The 18,381-nt window shown below is 42.8% G+C and overlaps 1 protein-coding gene across 10 annotated transcripts in view; it reads left to right on the top strand.

The window, feature by feature from the left end:
- LOC106566233 (plasma membrane calcium-transporting ATPase 2) overlaps positions 1 to 17,480 on the top strand; it is a 294,986-nt gene extending 277,506 nt beyond the window's left edge. For 3 of the 10 annotated variants that reach the window (XM_082959526.1, XM_082959524.1, XM_082959529.1), the window contains 5 exons: positions 314 to 421; positions 3,696 to 3,881; positions 8,486 to 8,660; positions 9,472 to 9,517; positions 14,669 to 14,760. In XM_082959526.1, coding sequence (XP_082815652.1) covers positions 314 to 421; positions 3,696 to 3,881; positions 8,486 to 8,660; positions 9,472 to 9,479 — 477 coding nt within the window. In that variant the 3' untranslated portion in view covers positions 9,480 to 9,517; positions 14,669 to 14,760. Of the gene's footprint in view, positions 1 to 313; positions 422 to 3,695; positions 3,882 to 8,485; positions 8,661 to 9,471; positions 9,521 to 14,668 lie in introns of all 10 variants that reach the window. The other 7 variants (XM_045691977.2, XM_014134115.3, XM_014134114.3 and 4 more) reach the window with 5 other exon arrangements.
- Positions 17,481 to 18,381: the final 901 nt, after the last annotated feature.

Raw genomic sequence — 18,381 nt, 5'->3', positions numbered from 1 at the left:
GTGTGGGGGGGTCTGTGTGTGTGGGGGGTGTCTGTGCGGGGGGGTCTGTGTGTGTGGGGGGGTCTGTGTGTGTGGGGGGGTGTCTGTGCGGGGGGGTCTGTGTGTGTGGGGGGGTCTGTGTGTGTGGGGGGGTCTGTGTGGGGGGGTCTCTGTGGGTGTGGAGGGGGGGGGGGGGGTGTCTGTGGGCAGTAGGAAACTTGAGGTGCAGGTATTCAGCACCAAGGATTTCCGTCCCATTTCAAGCACTGTGTTTGTGTAGATGCTAAGGTATCATGCACATTCGTAATGTAGTTTCCTATTTGTGTGTTTACAGATTGTGATCGTACAGTTTGGAGGGAAGCCATTCAGTTGTACTCCTCTGGATTTGGAGAAGTGGGGCTGGTGTACCTTCCTTGGACTGGGAGAGTTAGTCTGGGGACAGGTAAGAATATCTTGACATACGTATAAATTAATCTTGGCATACCTATAAATATATCTTGGCATACCTATAAATATATCTTGGCATACCTTTAAATATATATTGACATACCTATAAATATATCTTAATATACCTAAAAATATGTATTTATATGCCTTGACAAACCTTTACATAGCTTTGACCACACCTTTACAAATCTTGATTCCACATTTTGTTTGTGTTTCAGCCTGAATTCAAAATGGTTTACATTGATTGTTCTCCGTCACCCAGCTACACACAATACACCATAATGACAAAGTTAAAACATGTTTTTAGAAATGTTTGCAAATGTATTGAAAATTAAATACAGAAATATCTAATTTACGTAAGTGTTCATACCCCTGAGTTTACAGCTGTGAGTCGTTCTGAGTAAGTCTCTAAGAGCTCTCCACATCTGGTTTGTGCAACATTTTACCAATTTTATTTTCAAAATTCTTCAAGCTCTGTTAAATTGGTTATTGATCATTGCTAGACAACCATTTTCAGGTCTCGCCATAGATTTTCAACTAGATTTAAGTCAAAACTGTAACTCAGCCACTCAGAAACATTCACTGTCTTCTTGGTAAGCATCTTCATTGTAGATTTGGCCTTGTGTTTTAGGTTATTGTCCTGCTTCTTTTTATCCTGAAACTCCTCAGTCCTTAACGATTACAAGCATACCCATAACATGATGCAGCCATCACTATGCTTGAACAGATGGAGAGTGGTACTCAGTAATGTGTTGTATTGAACAGATGGAGAGTGGTACTCAGTAATGTGTTGTATTGAACAGATGGAGAGTGGTACTCAGTAATGTGTGGTATTGAACAGATGGAGAGTGGTACTCAGTAATGTGTGTTATTGAACAGATGGAGAGTGGTACTCAATAATGTGTGTTATTGAACAGATGGAGAGTGGTACTCAGTAATGTGTTGTATTGAACAGATGGAGAGTGGTACTCAGTAATGTGTTGTATTGAACAGATGGAGAGTGGTACTCAGTAATGTGTTGTATTGAACAGATGGAGAGTGGTACTCAGTAATGTGTTGTATTGAACAGATGGAGAGTGGTACTCAGTAATGTGTTGTATTGAACAGATGGAGAGTGGTACTCAGTAATGTGTTGTATTGAACAGATGGAGAGTGGTACTCAGTAATGTGTTGTATTGAACAGATGGAGAGTGGTACTCAGTAATGTGTGGTATTGAACAGATGGAGAGTGGTACTCAGTAATGTGTTGTATTGAACAGATGGAGAGTGGTACTCAGTAATGTGTTGTATTGAACAGATGGAGAGTGGTACTCAGTAATGTGTGGTATTGAACAGATGGAGAGTGGTACTCAGTAATGTGTTGTATTGAACAGATGGAGAGTGGTACTCAGTAATGTGTGGTATTGAACAGATGGAGAGTGGTACTCAGTAATGTGTTGTATTGAACAGATGGAGAGTGGTACTCAGTAATGTGTGTTATTGAACAGATGGAGAGTGGTACTCAGTAATGTGTTGTATTGAACAGATGGAGAGTGGTACTCAGTAATGTGTTGTATTGAACAGATGGAGAGTGGTACTCAGTAATGTGTGGTATTGAACAGATGGAGAGTGGTACTCAGTAATGTGTTGTATTGAACAGATGGAGAGTGGTACTCAGTAATGTGTGGTATTGAACAGATGGAGAGTGGTACTCAGTAATGTGTTGTATTGAACAGATGGAGAGTGGTACTCAGTCATATGTGGTATTGAACAGATGGAGAGTGGTACTCAGTAATGTGTTGTATTGAACAGATGGAGAGTGGTACTCAGTAATGTGTTGTATTGAACAGATGGAGAGTGGTACTCAGTAATGTGTTGTATTGAACAGATGGAGAGTGGTACTCAGTAATGTGTTGTATTGAACAGATGGAGAGTGGTACTCAGTAATGTGTTGTATTGAACAGATGGAGAGTGGTACTCAGTAATGTGTTGTATTGAACAGATGGAGAGTGGTACTCAGTAATGTGTTGTATTGAACAGATGGAGAGTGGTACTCAGTAATGTGTTGTATTGAACAGATGGAGAGTGGTACTCAGTAATGTGTTGTATTGAACAGATGGAGAGTGGTACTCAGTCATATGTGGTATTGAGTTTGCCTCAGACATGACAGTTCCTATTCAGGTATAAAAAGTGAATTGCTTTGCCACATTTTATGCAGTATATTTTAGTGCCTTGTTGCAAACAGGAAGCATGTTTTTAGAATATTTGTATTCTGTACAGGCTTCCTTCTTTTCACTCTGTCATTTAGGTTAGTATTGTGGAGTAACTACAATGTTGTTGATCCATCCTCAGTTTCCTTATCTCACAGCCATTAAACTCTAACTGTTTTAAAGTCACCATTGGCCTCATGGTGAAATCCCTGAGTGGTTTCCTTCCTCTCCGGCAACTGAGTTAGGAAGGACGCCTGTATCTTTGCAGTGACTGGTTGTATTGATACACCATCCAAAGTGTAATTATTAACTTCACCATGCTCAAAGGGATATTCTATGTCTGATTTTTTTACATTTTTACCCATCTACCAATAGGTGGCTTTCTTGACGAGGCATTGTAAAACCTCCCTGGTATTTGTAGTTGAAACTGTGTTTGAAATTCACTGGTCGACTGAGGGACCTTACAGATAATTGTATGTGTGGCTTACAGAGATGAGGTAGTCATTCAACAAACATGTGAGTCCATGAAACTTGTTAATCAACATTTTTTACTCCTGAACTTATTTCGGCTTGGCATAAAAAAAAACGGTGTTGAATATTTATTGACTCAAGACATTTCAGATCTTCATTTTTTTAAATGAATTTGTAAAAAAAATTCAGAGAAACATAATTCCACTTTGACGTTATGGGGTATTGTGAGTAGGCTAGTTTAATACATTTGAAATGCAGGCTGTAACACAACAACATGTGAAAAAGTCAAAGGGATGTGAATTCTGTCTGCAGGCACTGTAACTTAACATCCCTTAACATAGGAATAGTCCTTTGTTTATATTTAGTCTGTTGTTTAATATTATTGTTCTTCATGTTTAGGCCCCATATAGTAAAATGTTTGTATATTGCATGTAGTCGTGTATCTGAGTTCTTTCAGCTTAAATTTCAACCCCTGCTTAGGAGAAATATATATCTCCCTGTTTCCCCCTTGTCTGTGTTTCAGAATCATATCTCTCCTGTTTCCTCCTTATCTGTGTTTTAGAATCATATCTCTCCTCTTTCCCCCCTCGTCCTCGCCCCCCCCCCCAGGTGATCGCCACCATCCCTAACAGCAAGCTACGGTTCCTGCGAGGGGCAGGTCAGCTGACCAAGAAGAACGAGATGCCTGGGGACGAAGACATGAACGAGGACAACGAGGAGATCGACCACGCAGAGAGAGAGCTGAGACGAGGACAGGTCCTCTGGTTCAGGGGGCTCAACCGCATACAGACTCAGGTGAGGAACCAATGACAAGCTGTGGGAGGGAAAGAGGAACCAATGACAAGCTGTGGGAGGGGAAGAGGGACCAATGACAAGCTGTGGGAGGGAAAGAGGAACCAATGACAAGCTGTGGGAGGGAAAGAGGGACCAATGACAAGCTGTGGGAGGGAAAGAGGAACCAATGACAAGCTGTGGGTGGGAAAGAGGAACCAATGACAAGCTGTGGGTGGGAAAGAGGAACCAATGACAAGCTGTGGGTGGGAAAGAGGAACCAATGACAAGCTGTGGGAGGGAAAGACCGATAGAGTACACTATGAAAATACTACAGTCATGAAATACATATGGACCGAGTACACTGTGAAAATACTACTGTCATGAAATACATATGGACCGAGTACACTGTGAAAATACTACTGTCATGAAATACATATGGACCGAGTAAACTGTGACTTTTCAAGATGACGGCGATGCATTTAACTTAATAAACATTTGACCAAAAATATTGCAATTTCCAATCTATTTTACACCCATCAGAGTGGGTTTTAATGAGCAATAGTACCTCAGGGATCCATATTAGGATCCCTGGGCTTTACCCTGGGCTTAAGAACCTTTACATAAAGGTACTACCTGATACCAGATACTACTAGATAGATGTATTTGTTGAAGTAACCCTGGGCATTAGACACCTGTCTACTCAGATCCATCTCTACCCTGTTGGGGTGTTTGTCTACTGTATCTAAATGTGGAGTACCCCAAGGATCAGAGTAGGACCTTTCCTATTATTCCTGTATCTAAATCCATTCCTTACAGTAATCCTTGGCTTTAGACACATTGCATGAAGCTTCTACAGTAAGTGCTCAGTAGAACATGTCTGGTGGATGGTAGACTACAGTAGAAGGTGGATGGTAGACTACAGTAGAAGGTGGATGGTAGACTACAGTAGAAGGTGGATGGTAGACTACAGTAGAAGGTGGATGGTAGACTACAGTAGAAGGTGGATGGTAGACTACAGTAGAAGGTGGATGGTAGACTACAGTAGAAGGTGGTTGGTAGACTACAGTAGAAGGTGGATGGTGGATGGTAGACTACAGTAGAAGGTGGATGGTAGACTACAGTAGAAGGTGGATGGTAGACTACAGTAGAAGGTGGATGGTGGATGGTAGACTACAGTAGAAGGCGGATGGTAGACTACAGTAGAAGGTGAATGGTAGACTACAGTAGAAGGTGGATGGTAGACTACAGTAGAAGGTGGATGTGGATGGTAGACTACAGTAGAAGGTGGATGGTAGACTACAGTAGAAGGTGGATGGTAGACTACAGTAGAAGGTGGATGGTAGACTACAGTAGAAGGTGGATGGTGGATGGTAGACTACAGTAGAAGGTGAATGGTAGACTACAGTAGAAGGTGGATGGTAGACTACAGTAGAAGGTGGATGTGGATGGTAGACTACAGTAGAAGGTGGATGGTAGACTACAGTAGAAGGTGGATGGTAGACTACAGTAGAAGGTGGATGGTGGATGGTAGACTACAGTAGAAGGTGAATGGTAGACTACAGTAGAAGGTGGATGGTAGACTACAGTAGAAGGTGGATGTGGATGGTAGACTACAGTAGAAGGTGAATGGTAGACTACAGTAGAAGGTGGATGGTAGACTACAGTAGAAGCTGGATGGTGGATGGTAGACTACAGTAGAAGCTGGATGGTGGATGGTAGACTACAGTAGAAGGCGGATGGTAGACTACAGTAGAAGGTGGATGGTAGACTACAGTAGAAGGTGGATGGTAGACTACAGTAGAAGGTGGATGGTGGATGGTGGACTACAGTAGAAGGTGGATGGTAGACTACAGTAGAAGGTGGATGGTGGACTACAGTAGAAGCTGGATGGTGGATGGTAGACTACAGTAGAAGGTGGATGGTGGATGGCAGACTACAGTAGAAGGTGGATGGTAGACTACAGTAGAAGCTGGATGGTGGATGGTAGACTACAGTAGAAGGTGGATGGTAGACTACAGTAGAAGGTGGATGGTAGACTACAGTAGAAGGTGGATGGTAGACTACAGTAGAAGGTGGATGGTGGATGGTGGACTACAGTAGAAGGTGGATGGTAGACTACAGTAGAAGGTGGATGGTAGACTACAGTAGAAGGTGGATGGTAGACTACAGTAGAAGGTGGATGGTAGACTACAGTAGAAGGTGGATGGTAGACTACAGTAGAAGGTGGATGGTAGACTACAGTAGAAGGTGGATGGTAGACTACAGTAGAAGGTGGATGGTAGACTACAGTAGAAGGTGGATGGTAGACTACAGTAGAAGTTGGATGGTAGACTACAGTAGAAGTTGGATGGTAGACTACAGTAGAAGGTGGATGGTGGATGGTAGACTACAGTAGAAGGTGGATGGTAGACTACAGTAGAAGGTGGATGGTAGACTACAGTAGAAGTTGGATGGTAGACTACAGTAGAAGGTGGATGGTGGATGGTAGACTACAGTAGAAGGTGGATGGTAGACTACAGTAGAAGGTGGATGGTAGACTACAGTAGAAGTTGGATGGTAGACTACAGTAGAAGGTGGATGGTGGATGGTGGACTACAGTAGAAGGTGGATGGTGGATGGCAGACTACAGTAGAAGGTGGATGGTAGACTACAGTAGAAGCTGGATGGTGGATGGTAGACTACAGTAGAAGGTGGATGGTAGACTACAGTAGAAGGTGGATGGTGGATGGCAGACTACAGTAGAAGGTGGATGGTAGACTACAGTAGAAGCTGGATGGTGGATGGTAGACTACAGTAGAAGGTGGATGGTAGACTACAGTAGAAGGTGGATGGTAGACTACAGTAGAAGGTGGATGGTAGACTACAGTAGAAGGTGGATGGTGGATGGTGGACTACAGTAGAAGGTGGATGGTAGACTACAGTAGAAGGTGGATGGTAGACTACAGTAGAAGGTGGATGGTAGACTACAGTAGAAGGTGGATGGTAGACTACAGTAGAAGGTGGATGGTAGACTACAGTAGAAGGTGGATGGTAGACTACAGTAGAAGGTGGATGGTAGACTACAGTAGAAGGTGGATGGTAGACTACAGTAGAAGGTGGATGGTAGACTACAGTAGAAGGTGGATGGTAGACTACAGTAGAAGTTGGATGGTAGACTACAGTAGAAGTTGGATGGTAGACTACAGTAGAAGGTGGATGGTGGATGGTAGACTACAGTAGAAGGTGGATGGTAGACTACAGTAGAAGGTGGATGGTAGACTACAGTAGAAGTTGGATGGTAGACTACAGTAGAAGGTGGATGGTGGATGGTAGACTACAGTAGAAGGTGGATGGTAGACTACAGTAGAAGGTGGATGGTAGACTACAGTAGAAGTTGGATGGTAGACTACAGTAGAAGGTGGATGGTGGATGGTGGACTACAGTAGAAGGTGGATGGTGGATGGTAGACTACAGTAGAAGGTTGATGGTAGACTACAGTAGAACATGTCTGGTGGATGGTAGACTACAGTAGAAGGTGGATGGTAGACTACAGTAGAAGGTGGATGGTAGACTACAGTAGAAGGTGGATGGTGGATGGTGGACTACAGTAGAAGGTGGATGGTAGACTACAGTAGAAGGAGGATGGTAGACTACAGTAGAAGGTGGATGGTGGATGGTGGACTACAGTAGATGGTGGATGGTAGACTACAGTAGAAGGTTGATGGTAGACTACAGTAGATGGTGGATGGTGGATGGCAGACTACAGTAGAAGGTGGATGGTAGACTACAGTAGATGGTGGATGGTGGATGGTAGACTACAGTAGAAGGTGGATGGTAGACTACAGTAGATGGTGGATGGTGGATGGTAGACTACAGTAGAACCAATTGAGGGTCCACCCTGAAGCTCCTCCAGGAACACAGCACCTCGGCCTCCAGGACACACATTTCTAGCGGACATAAAATATACTGTAGCATCTATTGGAATGGTTTGGGATGCGTGGGGTGAAGAGCAGCAGTAGAAATGGGATGCTACAGTAGATACAATGTTTCCCAGGTGTCAGCATCTGTTATCTTTGATTTTTTTTTTTTAGGAGGGGACATTTAGCTCGTCACTTGCAAAGAGAGATGGTGGAGCTCCTCGTTACGGTTCCGCTCCTCATTCTAGCAGATCTCTTGAGTCTCTCTTATCACGTACGGACTCGGAACTTAATGGAGCAGCTAACTAATTACACAAGACTTTAGTTCTGGGTTAACTGACATGACCCAGCCACTGGCAGACGCTGGCACTGACATGGCGTTGACATCTGGAAGCTTTAAACCAAACTCGGCATCACGTCAGCTCCATCTGATCGTGATAGAAACTCCGTGACTCTGGGCCAGTACCCTGATCATTGTGATAGATGTCTCACCTACATGTACTTTAGAAAAACCAAGTTCTCTCCCGGAGTAGCCTGTCTGTCTAGCTTATTACCATTGGCCTGTTTGCTGCAAAGTGTCTGTCTTATCGTGCTACCATAGCTTGTCTGTCACAACCTGTCCGTCTATCGTACTGCCATAGCCTGTCTGCCACAACCTGTACGTCTGTCATACTACCATAGCACGTCTGTGTCTTTCTGAGCAGCCTGTCTTGTGTTCTCCTCCTCCAGATCGATGTGGTGAACACGTTCAAGAGCGGCAGCTCCTATCAGGGCCAGCTGCGGAGACAGTCCTCCACCACCAGTCAGAACCAGGATGTAACAAATGTTTCTAGTCCCAGTCACGTGTCCTTGTCCAATGCCATTTCTCCTACCTCTCCTACCAGCACTGCCTCTCCTGCTGGGCGTGAGTCACTGTCCTCTGTCCAGCTTCTGCTACTTCAGAGATGTCTTCCAGTCTCCTACCGTAGCTGTATCCCTTTTACATTTATGTTGTAAAACTTCCTTGTTTTTCTACAAATCCCATTGGAATAAGCAGGAAATCTGTGAATCCCCCAACCAGGATTTCTGGAAAACCCTGGAATTTTTTTTTGGGGGGGGGGGGGGAAAGTTTTTGCAACCTTAGTCAGGAGTCATTTTCATGACAATATCATGTTGCCTGGTGAACCTCTAAAGGTTACTGTTAATCTATACATTCTACAGTCCAGAGATTCCTCTTTCTAGTAGCTAATTTACACCAGTCTGGTTGCCAGATCTGTAAGGGTTTTAGCAAGCTCTAGCTAACTAGATGGTAATGACCATGTCCTTGTGACCAAGCTAATGTTGCAAAAATGTTGTAATTTTCCCCAAATTCCCCAGATTGGCCAGAAATCATGGTTGGAGGATTTCGTGCTTTTTCCTTCCTGATTCCGCAAGTCTTCCAACCGGGTTTTTCGTAACAATTTGGAGAAAGTTACAGAACTTCTGCAACTCTAGACCAGACCAAGCTAGGCTAGTGGATCAGGAGTATATGTTGCATCTCTGAAGACATCTTCTCTAGACTTACTTATTTTCTTTCTGCGTTTTATTTTGCTTCTATTTTTTTATTTTTTTTATCTTCTTCTTGACATTCTGTTAATCTGTGGCTCGGCTCCCCAGAGTGCTGTTTTTTCATTGTTACATGTCTTTGTTTTCCCAGAGTGCTGTTTTTTCATTGTTACATGTCTTTGTTTTCCCAGAGTGCTAAGAGTGGAGTGAGGCTGCCGCCCACGGCGTGAATTTCAGGTTGTGAGTCCCTCCGTTGTCTGATAAACTTGATGTAAAACTAATTCAACAGAAAACTCACCGGGCTGGGTAAACATTCAAGTATAAGTTTGAGCCAATGGTATCAACCCTTACTGAACCATATAAAATCACATCATGGACCTGACCTGATGGTTTCCATCCATGTTGAAGTCTATAGTGTCACATTATTTACAGGGGAAAACGGGACCTTAGGTTTCTCTCCTCTATGCAGCTGAGAAGACCAGATGGAAGTTCTCTCTTTCTCTCTCTCGCCAGTCCCATAGTTCTCTGTTCTTCTCAGTTCTGTTGTCTTAATGTAACTCAGAGGACCTGTAGCCAGTGTCCCATCCCTTCTGGTCTTTATGTAACTCAGAGGGCCTGTAGCCAGTGTCCCATCTGTAGCCAGTGTCCCATCCCTTCTAGTCTTTATGTAACTCAGAGGACCTGTAGCCAGTGTCCCATCCCTTCTAGTCTTTATGTAACTCACGCTGTAATACTGATATGACTGACTTTGCCTCAGTGCATACCTTTGTAGGGTGGCAGGTAGCCTAGCGGTTAGTGTTCGGTCAGTAACTGGTATGGTCAGGTAGCCTAGCGGTTAGAGTGTTGTGTCAGTAACTGGTATGGTCAGGTAGCCTAGCGGTTAGAGTGTTCGGTCAGTAACTGGTATGGTCAGGTAGCCTAGCGGTTAGAGTGTTGGGTCAGTAACTGGTATGGTCAGGTAGCCTAGCGGTTAGAGTGTTGGGTCAGTAACTGGTATGGCATGGTCAGGTAGCCTAGCGGTTAGAGTGTTGGGTCAGTAACTGGTATGGTCAGGTAGCCTAGCGGTTAGAGTGTTGGGTCAGTAACTGGTATGGCATGGTCAGGTAGCCTAGCGGTTAGAGTGTTGGGTCAGTAACTGGTATGGTCAGGTAGCCTAGCGGTTAGAGTGTTGGGTCAGTAACTGGTATGGCATGGTCAGGTAGCCTAGTGGTTAGAGTGTTGGGTCAGTAACTGGTATGGCATGGTCAGGTAGCCTAGCGGTTAGAGTGTTGGGTCAGTAACTGGTATGGCATGGTCAGGTAGCCTAGCGGTTAGAGTGTTGGGTCAGTAACTGGTATGGCATGGTCAGGTAGCCTAGCGGTTAGAGTGTTGGGTCAGAAACCGAAAGGTCGCTGGTTCAAATACCCGAGGTGGAAATCTGTCGATGTGCCCCTGAGAAATTTCCTTAACTTCTCTGGGACATCTGGGATTCAAATTTCTCAAACATACAACTATTTTACACCATTTTAAAGATAAACCTCTACTTAATCCAACCACATTGTCCGATTTCAAAAGGCTTTACGGCGAAAGCATAACGTTAGATTATGTCAGGACAGAGCCTAAACAAGAAAAACCACACAGCCATTTTCCAAGCAGGAGAGGCGTCACAAAAACCAGAAATACAGCTAAAATGAAGCACTAACCTTTGACGATCTTCATCAGATGACACTCATAGGACTCAATGTTGCACAATACATGAATGTTTTGTTCGATAAAGTTCATATTTATATCCAAAAACCCCATTTTACATTGGCGCGTGATGTTCAGAAAATATTTTGCCTCCAAAACTTCCGGTGAATGAGTACAACAATTTGCAAAAATACTCATCATAAACGTTGATAAAATATTAAACTGTTATTCAAAGAATTATAGATAAACATCTCCTTTATGCAACCGCTGTTACAGATTTCAAAAAAGCTTCACGGGGAAAGCACACTTTGCAATAATCTGAGTACTGCGCTCAGAAAACAACATCAGGCAATACAGATACCCGCCATTTTGGAGTCATCTAAAATCATAAATAGCATTAGAAATATTCAATTACCTTTGATGATCTTCATCAGAATGCACTCTCAGAAATCCCAGGTCCACAATAAATGTTGTTTTGTTCGATAAAGTCCATAATTTATGTCCAAATACCTCCTTGTTGTTAGCGCGTTCAGTAAGCTACTCCAAATGTAGGAAGCGCGACGAAAATGCCACGACGAAAAGTCAAAAAAAGTTATATTTACGTTCGTAGAAACATGTCAAACGATTTATAGCATCAATCTTTAGGGCCTTTTAACATAAATCTTCCATAATATTCCAACCGGATGATTCCAATGTCTTCAAAAACGTTATGGAACACAGCTACCTCATCACGTGAAAGCGCGCCACTGAACTCATGTAATTTTCTGAGTCACCAACTTCAAGGCCTTCTTGTTCGCTCTCTGTTCACTGCAAAAGCCTGAAACAAGGTTCTAAAGACTGTTGACATCTAGTGGAAGCCTTAGAAAGTGCAAAATGAACTTTAAGTCACTGTGTGTTAGATAGGCAATGACTTGAAAAGACTACAAGCATCAGATGTCCCACTTCCTGGTTGGATTTTTCTCAGGTTTTTGCCTGCCATATGAGTTCTGTTTTATTCACAGACATCATTCAAACAGTTTTAGAAACTTCAGAGTGTTTTCTATCCAAATCTTTTCTAACCTACCTTCTGGGACAGAGTAGCAGGCAGTTTAATTTGGGCACATCATTCATCCCGAATTTCCGAATACTGCCCCCTATCACTAAAAAGTTGTTGACCCTAATTTGCTCCAGGGGTGCCGTACTACTTTGTCTGACCCTGTAAAACAACACATTACACTGCACCTATCATACTGCTGACTGACCCTGTAAAACAACACCTATCATACTACTATGACTGACCCTGTACAACAACACCTATCATACTACTATGACTGACCCTGTACAACAACACCTATCATACTACTATGGCTGACCCTGTAGAACAACACCTATCATACTACTATGGCTGACCCTGTAAAACAACACCTATCATACTACTATGGCTGACCCTGTACAACAACACCTATCATACTACTATGGCTGACCCTGTACAGCAACACCTATCATACTACTATGACTGACCCTGTAGAACAGCACATTACGCTGTGTTGATGTGACAATAAAACATCTGATTCTTTAGACTAGTGTTATTTGTATTTTATTGTGTTTGTGAATTGTTTATATACAGGGCTCCCATATAAAATAGATGTTGGTCTCGATGGGATTCCCTGGTAAAAAAAATAAGTAAAACAATTATAATACACATCTTTAGAAAATACTCTGAAATCTTCAAAAAGTTTCAAAGGTTCTAAAATTATTTTGAAAATAAATCCATATATCTAACTACCCTGAACAAAAATATAAATGCAAAATTCAGCAATTTCAAAGATTTTACTGAGTTACAGTTCATATAAGGAATATTCAATGGCTTTGCGTAGTTGCTGGATATTGGCGTGAACTGGAACATGCTGTCGTACACGTCGATCCAGAGCATCCCAAACATGCTCAATGGGTGACATGTCTGTTGAGTATGCAGGTCATGGAAGAACTGGGACATTTTCAGCTTCCAGGAATTGTGTACAGATCCTTGCGACATGGGGCCGTGCATTATCATGCTGAAACATGAGCTGATGGCCACATGAAGCCATAAACACACTCTGCCATCTGCCAGGTACAGTTGAAACCGGGATTCATCCGTGAAGAGCACACTTTTCCAGCGTGCCATTGACCATCGAAGGTGAGCATTTTTCCCACTGAAAATCTGTTACGACACCAAACTGCAGTCTGGTGAGGACGCCGATCATGCAGATGAGCTTCCCTGAGATGGTTTCTCAGCTTCATCAGCTGTCCAGGTAGCTGGTCTCAGACAATGTCACAGGTGAAGAAGCTTGATGTGGATGTAGTTGTGAGGCCGGTTGGACGGACTGGCTAATTCTCTAAAACGATGTTGGAGGCGGCTTATGATAGAGAAATTAACATTCAATTATCTGGCAACAGCTGTGGTGGATATTCCTGCAGTCAGCATGCCAATTGAACGCTCTCCCAAAACTTGAAGCATCTATTTCAACGGGAACATTTTAGTGGCCTTTTATTGTACCCAGCACAAGGTGCACCTGTGTAAGGATCACGCTGTTTAATCAGCTTCTTGATATACCACAGCTATCAGGTGGATGGATTATCTTGGCAAATGAGAAATGCTCACTAACATAGATGTAAACCAATTTGTGTACTAAAGTTGAGAGAAATAAGCTTTTATTTTTGTGAAAATTGAACATTTCTTGGATCTTTCGTTTCATCTTGATGAAATATGGGACCAACAACCTTACATGTTTCGTTTTTTATATTTTTGTTCAGGGTTGAGTATATTTTAAGGTAGATACTACTATTTAATGTTTTGATAGGTATTTTGTCCAATAAGAATCGTAACAACAACAACATTGACTAAACAGCGCTCCTAAGGGTCCTATACTTGACTGTTTACTCAGCCGTGCATGGAGTCGAGCTCAGAGAAACAGACTAGTATTATCTAGTTGTACAGCTAGTCGTCTGTGTGCCTGTGTTCTGTTCTGTCATCACCGTGTGCAGACAGCAGCATAACTACACGGTTTTAGTTCCCGTTGCATGTTCCACATTGTCCTGTTGGTTGTCTCGATGGTTGGTTGGCTGTTGAAACTTCTGGTCTGGTCTGCTTCCATTGTGTTGTTTTGTTGTAAAACTATTACGCTTCACAAGGCACCTCCATTTATTCCCCCCCCCCCCCCCCCCCCCCCCCCCCCAAAAACAAAAACCTGGGCATTCGTCCTGTATGTTAACCTTATGTTCCTCATCCATTCACAGTCTCAATGGATGTCCTACCCATCCTTGTCCTGGTATGGTCCGTCTCTCTGAACTCTTTAACTTTTTTTCCCCTCCTACCGTTACTGACTTACCACCAGACTTCTGTAACTTGCAAGTGTTTTTTATATTTATCTTATACTCTTTATAGGTATACCGCACATTGGAGCTTAACGTATACATATAATGAGTGTTGCCTTTATCTTTGTGTATTATTATTATTATTTTTTTTACTTCCCAGTGTAATGTGATCCAAATGAGTGAGATGTGTACTGTACTGTACTGTATAGTTCTGTGGAAGTAGACCACAGACTGCAGTGTTCCACTCCTCTGCCTCCTCTCCTCACTCTCTATCTGTCCATCTGTCTATCTCAGAGGGTTCTCTATCACTACCTGCCTCGGCTAACTATCTTTCCTTCCGGTTCTTATTTACTCTCATGTGTTTCCCCCTCCCACACACACACACAGATTCGCGTTGTGAACGCATTCCGTAGCTCTCTCTACGAAGGCCTTGAGAAACCGGACTCCAGACCGTCCATCCACAACTTCATGACCCACCCAGAATTTAGGATAGAGGACTCCACTCCCAACATCCCCCTGATTGATGACACGGACTTAGAGGAGGACCCATCGCTGAGGAAGACCCCCCAGCCCCAGGCAGGCAGCCAGCCCCAGTCCCCCAACAAGAACAACAACGCCGTCGACAGCGGCATCAACCTCACCATCGACACCACCAGTAAGTCAGCTGCATCCTCCAGCCCAGCCAGCCCACTGCACAGTCTGGAGACCTCCCTCTAGTGGCCTGCAGCTGGCTGGTGGAGACCTCTCTCTAGTGGCCTGCAGCTGGCTGGTGGAGACCTCTCTCTAGTGGCCTGCAGCTGGCTGGTGGAGACCTCCCTCTAGTGGCCTGCAGCTGGCTGGTGGAGACCTCTCTCTAGTGGCCTGCAGCTGGCTGGTGGAGACCTCCCTCTAGTGGCCTGCAGCTGGCTGGTGGAGACCTCCCTCTAGTGGCCTGCAGCTGGCTGGTGGAGACCTCCCTCTAGTGGCCTGCAGCTGGCTGGTGGAGACCTCCCTCTAGTGGCCTGCAGCTGGCTGGTGGAGACCTCTGCAACTTTGGAGATGTCCCTCTGGCAGAGCAGTATCCCTCTGACAGCTCCCACTGCAATCTGGAAACCTTCGTCTTAAGGCCTGGTAGAGAATTTACCTACTGCAGCCTGGTGGCTCCCACACTGCAGTTTGGAGACTTCCGTCTTGCAGTCTCATGGAGCCCTCATTGGTCTGCAGTTTGGAGACCTTCCTCTAGCCCCTGCTGTCTCCTGCTGTCTTCTGCTGTACCTGGAGAAAGCATACTACTACAGCTATACAATCAGAAAGGGCAACAAAGCCAACGCACATGACATGAACGTGTGTGTGTGTGTGTGTGTGTGTGTGTGTGTGTGTGTGTGTGTGTGTGTGTGTGTGTGTGTGTGTGTGTGTGTGTGTGTGTGTGTGTGTGTGCGTGTGTGCGTGTGTGTGTGCACTGACTGACTGAACCATGTTTCTAGCAGCAGTAAAGCAGAGGACCAGAAAGACCTGGGAGGAGTGAAAACCAGTCTAACCTAACCTTACTCCACAATAACAATGACTATATCTAAACCTAACCCTACTCCACAATAACAATGACTATATCTAAACCTAACCCTACTCCACAATAACAATGACTATATCTAAACCTAACCCTACTCCACAATAACAATGACTATATTGATAATAGTTTGAATTAACATAAAAACATTTTTATCGCTCCTGCATGAATGTACATTACCCAACGTTTTTATTTTCAATTGTTTTCAAAATAAATGTTGAATGATTTGATTGGGTGGGTCGGTGGGAAGTGCCGTGGACTGCTACTTTAAAGACAGCCGATTCGCCGGTATGTGAGTTCCCTGTGCGGCATGTGCTTAAGTGTAAAGATGTATGTATTTCATAAATGAGAACCAAGTTTGCAGGGCTCAACTTGCACAGTAGATTTGCACCTGTTGGAAAAGAGGAACCCATAAATAAATAGCATTTCTTAAAGATAATATATATAAATATATATATATATAAAGAGTTTATCTTTGTTTGTTGGCATGTTGTCTTGTTTTTTCTTTAATGGTTCTAACTATTTTAACTTATTTATGTCCTAAAGAGAATGTCATTTGTTTACAATACCTGTAGATACTTCCTGTTTGATTTGTAGGGTTTCAAACCATTCAGCAGATGTAGTTGAGGAAAAACTCAAGTTTGTTTGAGTTCTGCTCTTTGGTGTTTATAACTGTGTACTGAACTTGCCTGCTATCTTGTCAAATATAGTAGATAATTTTAGAGGATAACAAAAGAAAACCAAAATATAATGGTATATATATATATATATATTCATGTTGCATTGTATTATTATATGATTGTTAGGGTGGACTCTGAACGGCTTCCTTCGTTTCCACACAGAGATCGGAATAAGACGAAAGGTTTATTTCTTTAATTACTATTTGTCTTATTTTTCTTATTTTCATCCAAAAGCTTAAAATGTAACTGGAGTTGAGACTGAGAGGGTGAACAGGCCTTCTATAACAGACATGTTACATGTCTTCTATATAAAATCTGCTTGTTTTTTTAAGGAAAATGTTTTCACTTTTGTGTGACCGTGAAAGACTGCAATGGGTTTATATTAGAAATTGCAAACTAAGTTATATTTGGCTTATCTGTATGGAAAATTCTAAAAGTTGTTTAAAAAAAATCTTGTGATATATTGTGTTGATTTATTTATTTTTATTTTATTAAAAGAAAGAAACACACAGCTATCCAAAAATGGTTGGAATTTTGAACAAAAAAAACCCCCCAACAACAATTAAAATGGAATGATGCTTTGACTCTTCTCCTGGATGAAGTTCTGGGTGAACCTCTCCGTACTGTTACTTGTGTTTCTGAGCGTTTTAACCAAGCTTGTCTTCCTGCCTTCCACCAAGTATACAAGAGCATCTTAAAGGAATTCACTAGTTTTTATAACTATTTATTGTTCTTTTAAGAAAGGAGGAAGGAGAGGACAACAGAGGGACAAAAGTACGAAGGGACACATAACTTACTATCCATCAAAAAGACATTAAGATGCTGATAATAACGACCCAGACCTAAACTATTACGATATTGTTATATTTCTATATGTAACATTGGAGTCATTGAAAAGCATGATGTAATAAGCAAGTTGAACCAATCCAATTGTTCTACTCTGAATGAATCTTTTGGTAATTATATCTTGACCTGATTTCTCTCTTCCTTCCTGTGTATTTTATTATTAAACCCGTTCTGCCGTCAGATCAGGAGAGAGTGCACAAAAGTTTAAGTTAACTCGGGCCTATTGAACAAGGACCATTTAAAAACATGTTTTTTTTTATTTTTAATTTCATTCAGAAATGTTTATCTTGACTTCTAAATTTGCTTGAAAAAAAAAAACGCTTTTCTTTCAACATTTTTTTAATATACTTTTTTTTAAACCTTGATGTTTTTTCTGTAAAACAATTTACATCAAAAGAACTTCAGTCGACAGTCACCATTCTCCCATCTGTACATTCAGTCTATACATTCAGCTCTTAGACGACGCAACAGTGATCAATAGAGTATTCTGTGTACATAGAGGAATGTATTCTAAGAGGATATTTACATTTTAGCAGACGCTCTTATCCAGAGCGACTTACAGTAGTGAATGCATACATCTCATACAATTTCATACATTTTTTTTTTCTGTGATGGCCCCCCCGTGGGAATCGAACCCACAACCCTGGCGTTGCAAACACCATGCTCTACCAACTGAGCTACAGGGAAGGCCGTCCGTCCGTCTGTTCAGGCTAGTGGGCTGCGTTCTACTAAACATCTCTATAACAGATGTCATTAGCCAATCAGGGCTTGTATTCATGATTTGTTTATGAGCAGAAGTGCTGATCTAGGATCAGGTCACTCTCTCTCTCTCTCTCTCTCTCTCTCTCTCTCTCTCTCTCTCTCTCTCTCTCTCTCTCTCTCTCTCTCTCTTATTCGTGGTCATTTAAAAGGTCAAACTGATCCTATAAGGGGGGGGGGACCTGATCCTATAGGGGGGGGGGGACCTGATCCTATAGGGGGGGGGGGGCCTGATCCTATAGGGGGGGGGGACCTGATCCTATAGGGGGGGG

This window comes from Salmo salar, chromosome 12 (assembly GCF_965601325.2).
Source record: "Salmo salar chromosome 12, fSalSal1, whole genome shotgun sequence".
In the NCBI taxonomy this organism is placed as follows: Eukaryota; Metazoa; Chordata; class Actinopteri; order Salmoniformes; family Salmonidae; genus Salmo; species Salmo salar.
The sequence above is the reverse complement of the archived record's forward strand: the minus strand, read 5'-3'. Positions and strand labels throughout refer to the sequence as shown.